The 5,995-nt window shown below is 48.5% G+C and overlaps 1 protein-coding gene across 1 annotated transcript; it reads left to right on the forward strand.

Moving 5' to 3' along the window:
* Window positions 1-377: 377 nt before the first annotated feature.
* On the forward strand, window positions 378-3,224 carry LOC139351576 (myelin protein zero-like protein 2). The gene is made up of 3 exons (XM_070993524.1): window positions 378-553; window positions 1,964-2,320; window positions 2,423-3,224. The coding sequence occupies exons 1-3, from the start codon at window positions 493-495 to the stop codon at window positions 2,548-2,550; spliced, it is 546 nt and encodes a 181-aa protein (XP_070849625.1). The 5' UTR covers window positions 378-492; the 3' UTR covers window positions 2,551-3,224.
* Window positions 3,225-5,995: the final 2,771 nt, after the last annotated feature.

Raw genomic sequence — 5,995 nt, forward strand, 5'->3', positions numbered from 1 at the left:
TGTGTGTGAGTGTGTGTGTGTGTGTGTGTGTGTGTGTGTGTGTGTGTGAGTGTGTGTGTGTGTGTGTGTGTGTGTGTGTGTGTGTTGGGGGGGGCGGGGGGGGGGTTGATTGACAGGAAGGAAGTGCTGACCTGCTGTTGGTCTGTTGATAAGTGGTGGCTGATGTTCAGACTCGTCTGCAGACCTTCATGCTTCCTGAGGACCACTGAGGACAACTGAGGACCACGGAGGACACTTTGACACAGCAGAACATCCTCTTACTGTATTTGTTTTACATTGAGTCAAACTGTCTCCATGAAAAGAGAGACATGGACAGAATATGTGTGTGTGTCTATGTTTCTCTCTGCTGCCCTCGTGTGGTCAAACGTAGAAATGACACTAACGTCCAGTTTCCCTTTGGATAGCAGCCGCTTCATCGTCTCCACCCAGAACCAGTCCAGCTCGGCTCGGCTCAGCTCGGCTTAGCGCGGCTCTCGTGGTCTTTCAGGCGGCATGATTTTGAAGGCTGTCCTCTCCTGCTTCCTGTTGTCCCCTCTGGTCTCAGCGCTGACAGGTGAGGACAGCTGACTCATACAGGGACTCTGACATGTTTTGGTGGATCAGCTGTTCGTCCTGACAGCTGGTCAGCAGCTGATTCAGGTGCAGCTTCTGTCACTGACATCAGTCAGTCCAGAGTCCAGATGTGAAGACTAAGGTGGGACGAGGACAGACGGAGATCTTCTGTGAAATAAATGAAAGTGAAAGTGTTGCTGCTGGACTTCGGCACTGATGCAGGTGGTTTGTCTGCTGTGACACGAAGTCAGATGCGACATAACGACAAACATCAGTGCAGCTCCGGAGACGTTTTCCTTTCAGCTCTTAATATTCTGTTAGTTCGATGTTTATTTGTTGTCTGATTCTGAGTGAGCTGGAAACTGGAAACTTGGCCCAGTAACTGTGAGTGATGTGCAGCTGCTTCCCAACAGATGTGAGCTCAGGTGACCAGGTGGAGTTACAGCTGGAGCATGTCCTTCTGGAAAGGCCATGCCCATCACACTGCAGGTCCTCCAGAAAGCCTCCCGGAGCACGAAAGTCCGCCATGATGGACTTCCTGCCATTTGAATCTATTGAAAAACATTTTCTTATTAGAACTTGTTGGATTTTGAAGACACACGTTTCTGTTATCAAAGAGCAAAGAGCATGGCTGCCATCAGCCAATAACCTCTGCATGCCTTCAGGTCGTGTTTGGGAGCAGGTCCTCGACACCAGCTCATGCTGGTCTTTGTCATTTTTTGCTGGTTTATAGATTTAAGCATTCGTCAGGCGGCTGCTACGTTACACGTGAGCGGCAGTACAACTGGATTAATTTTCTGATAAATCTTATTAGTAATGTGTGATATCACTTCAGGTCAGGTGGTCGGATTCGGATTCAGATTCATTCATGAAACAGTGAGAAGGTTTCCTGACTTCCTGTTGTACTCAGGAAACCTTGAATGTTCAGCGTTCGACTGATTCCTACAACATGTCAGGAGACATGCCGGAGGAGGCCGGCAGGAAGCGTTTGATGTGTGCATGTAGACACAGTGGGGGAGGTCAGGCAGGTCAGGTGGTCCTTGTGGTGGACACGTCCACGCGCTTTCAGACGGCATCCTAAACGCCGCTCAGCCTCCACTAATGACATGTGACCCAGGTGAGCTCTGTTTACCTGCGTTTAACCTGCTTTGAAATGTTCCCAAACTGATTCTGGTCAGTTTCACGTGTAGTCGTCGTCTGTTCGCGCAGACTGTGCGTCGCTGCTTCCTGTCCCTCGTCCCTCTGCTGTGACCACATGTCATGGGATGTGCTGCTAAACAGGTTTGACTTCAAAACAGATCCACAGCCACTCGTCCCTCCCAGTTTGATCCCGTCTCAATGAAATGTCCTCTCAGATCTATGAACCATCTTTTTCTCTGTTTCTTGGTTTTCTCTGGTGTTTCTGTCGTAGACCAGCAAGAGGTCAAAGTGAAGCCCGAGCAGGACGTCGCTCTTCAGTGTCGCGCTCCCAGAGGTTCCTCCATCACGCTGGTGGAGTGGAACAGAGCTGACCTGAAGTCAGATGGTTACGTGTTCTTTTACCGCAACAAGCGCTCGTACGACAACTTCCAGCATCCATCTTTTCACGGTCGAGTGAAGCTGAGAGATCCAGAGATGAAGGACGGAGACGCTTCTGTGGTTCTGATGAAGGTCAGCGTCAACGACACGGGAACGTACGACTGTCAAATCATAGTCGTCGACGCGGGACGTGCTGAGGCCACGCCCCCTGAGATCAAACACCTCATCCGCCTCACAGTGACTGACCCAGGTGAGTTCTTACACGCCGCTCAGGTGAGTTCTTACACGCCGCTCAGGTGAGTGTGCAGAGTTCAGACCTGCTGACGCCTCACACCTGTTTTCTGCTCTGCAGATGGAAACGTCTGGAGTGGAGTGAACGTGGCTGCAGCTGCTGTCGGGTCTCTTGTTGTTGTCGTTGTTGTTGTTGTCATTGTTGTTGTTGTTTGTAGAAAATGTAAACGTGGTGGATGGATGGCCTGAAGATCTCAGATCTCTTTACTCCTGAACGTTTGCGAGTTCTGCTAAACTTTGAGGTTCGTGGTTCCAGTCGAACAAAAGAAGCTTTAACGGTTGAGCTGACAGGAAGGAAGCGGAGCGCTGAGTTAAAGCGTCACTCTGCTCCACAACGATTGGTGCGACTGTTGGTGAAGTCTGACGCTCATTAAGCACTTTATCCTCATTGGTCTCTGCAGCCAATCAGCTTCTCTGCTCCTTCTAGCAGGATGAAGGATGAAAGCTGAAGACGTGAACAGGACAAACGATCAGGAGTGAAGAGGTCAGACAGTTTGAGACGAGAAGACGCTCAGAGACAGAAGAACCTGAAGACGGATGTTTGTCTTTGCGTCTGCGGCTGCTTTTCTTTCCATGTGCATGTTTTGTGGAGTTTGCATGTTCTCCCTGTGTTCACCTGGACTATCCTCCATAACAATACCCCACTAAACACATGCAAGAAGATCACCACCTAACAAACGGTGACAAAGAAAACTGGTCCCTGGTCGGCTGGCAGCCCACCGCTCCCAGTCTGCCGCGAAGGAAGGACGACCAGGACGGGTTAAATATGGAGAATTAATTTCATGTATGCATGCCGTGTGCAGTTTCCCCCCCAGCTCTGCGTGTTGTGGTGATTGTGACGAATAAAACATTTCTTCTTCTTCTTCTTCTTCTTCTTCTTCTTCTTCTTCTTCTTTTCTGCTTATTCTACAACTACAAAATATGAGAGTATGAAAAATTCAGATTTTTTTGTAAACAGATACTTGCAGATGAGAATATTTGGGACTTATTATCTGGAAAAGATGATGAGAGCGCAGCGTGAAGCGATAACATCCCACAGAAAATCCACATTTCCATGTTGTCTCTTACTGTGACCAATAAGCAGAATGTATTCAGGGCTGGACAGCAGTTTACTGTCTGTTCACTTTTATTTACAACGTGCTGAACTGAAGTACCAACACACTTTAAATTCATATTATATCTCTGAGGCCAAAAAGGAAACTTACAGCTTCATCAAACAAATCCTGACTTCTTCCATAAAAAAATGAATTCCCAAAGAACAAAACGACTGCGGCGCCACAGCAGAACCTCTGAAACTGAAATGAACCCACGATGGTGATCTGTAGTTTGATTCCTTTCTCTCTTAGTCCACGGGAAAAATACTCCTCTAATCCAGGAAAAAACAAGAAATAATAATCCAAAGGTGTCCGTTAACGGTCTTTAACCCCCAAAAATGCAGTGCTGGCCAGCAAACAGATGTGCGTGCGTGCGTGCGTGCGTGCGTGCGTGTGTGTATTATTATCATTATTAAACTGGGCTGTTAAACACGCAGTTTAAATGGAGTTTGAAGGAAGAGAAATCATCTTGTCTGAACGAAGTGGATGGCTGGAGTGGAGGAAACACACGTGAACGCAGTTTATGCACCTTTACTATTAATGAATATCTATATTTTAAACTCAAAAAGAGTTCATGCACGCTCCTCCATGCCTTGAAAAATGAATTCAGTCCACGGTGCTCTTCTGTCAGCTGGGAGCTGATGGAGCGATCTGTGCTCCTCTTTACAGCCAACAACAGAACAACCTGGACATGATTCATAGCACAGTGCTTTTGATAACCTGACAGCGGATCTGTGGGAAGGTGGCGCTGGGTGGAGAGACACCGAGCGCCGAATTCAAACGGCTGGTGTGGAGGCTGGTGTGGAAGCTGGTGTGGAGGCTGGTGTGGAGGCTGGTGTGGAAGCTGGTGTGGAGGCTGGTGTGGAGGCTGGTGTGGAGGCTGGTGTGGAAGCTGGTGTGGAGGCTGGTGTGGAGGCTGGTGTGGAAGCTGGTGTGGAGGCTGGTGTGGAGGCTGGTGTGGAGGCTGGTGTGGAGGCTGGTGTGGAGGCTGTGGGCAGGGCGCTGACAGAGATCCGTATCTCACTCCAAAAAGTCTTATTTCACGCTTTGTATGTGTGGCAGCACCAGAGACCCAAACAAGTGAGTTTTTCCATAATGGGACATTTAACTGTGAACTGTATTGTTATTTATTTAGTTTTTTTACTATTTAAATTTCTGATTGGGCGGGCAAGCCGTCAATCAGGGCGGGCGTAGGCAGGAAATCTCCTATTGGTTGGCAGTGTAACGCAGAAAAGTGCAGCGCGTGGACAAACAGCACACACTGACCGTCTGAGCCCGCGAGTCCCACTCAAAATAATTCTTCTGACAAAGCGGCAGCCGTAAAACGGTACTGTCGTCATACCTAAAGGGGCATTACTCATAAAACAGAAACAACATCAGCCTGAGCTGGCTGGAATTAAGGCTGTTACACTATATCTATGCATTCTCCAGAAAAAGGCCATTTATTAGACATATACATAAATATCTAGATTCATATTCATGACATCAAAATTCAGTCCATCTTTATTCATACTTGAGGTGTGGACAGTCATATTTTGGTCATATATCTTTATATTGAGGCCATTTTCGGTTTATCGCTGCAGACTGTGTTTAAAATCTCTGTTGGCGCTGAAATCATTAACACGAGACGTCCGTGAATCTCCACTTCCTGTACACACACAACGTGGTCATAGGGAAAGAAATGCGACGAAGGCGTGTGCAGGCCTTCATACTGCCAGTGAAATGCAGCGCTCCAGGTGTCTTAACGCGTTTAAGCTTAAACTGATTATGAGCTTAAGTATGTTTACGTGGGCGCCGCCGTACTCGCATTCAGGCCTTAATCCCGTCACAGTGGCAGCATCCGCGTAAACAAACTGACCTGAAATCAGCTTCATTGGTCTTTGTGAATATGCCTGTGAATATTCTCATTCATCAGGTCATTGTGAGCTTCAGAGCATTCAATCATTCGCAACTGGACTTTGTCAGTTTGTCTTGGAAGACGTTTCGTCTCATCCGAGCAGGCTGCATCAGTTCATGCGCACCAGACCAGATAGGACAGCTCTCGTCCAATGAAATGGTGTTAGGTTCAAGTATTTATCCTCTGAGTGAGGCCAACCCCCTCGGCGTACTGACGGCTGCACGGCGGGATTTTGGACTCGGAGCCTCAGGAGGAAGACTGGGAGAGCGGAGCAAAGCCAGAGCCAGGTCCTCCAATCAGCTTACAGGTGAGCTCAGTTTGTTCTGGACTGGACTTCACACGATCAAACCACAAACATCTTCCTCACATCGTTGGGCCCTGCTTGGTGAAGGTGTAGTCAGATTACTTTTTGTTGTGACTCGTTAGTGATCTGTCAGTTACGTTTTTGAGCGAATGTCTGTTCGTCTGCGTCCTGCTTCGTCACGTGGCGCTCGGCTGGTGGAAGCGTTGGCCGAGCTCACGTCCAAATCATCCACATCGTTCACGGCGGTCACGCTGTGAGAGAAGGGCGTGTTCTGTGAACCTGTCTCACCTGAGCCCGCCCCTCCAGGTCCCACGCTTACCTGTGACCAGACAGCACGCA

Source organism: Chaetodon trifascialis, chromosome 23 (assembly GCF_039877785.1).
Source record: "Chaetodon trifascialis isolate fChaTrf1 chromosome 23, fChaTrf1.hap1, whole genome shotgun sequence".
NCBI lineage: Eukaryota > Metazoa > Chordata > Actinopteri > Chaetodontiformes > Chaetodontidae > Chaetodon > Chaetodon trifascialis.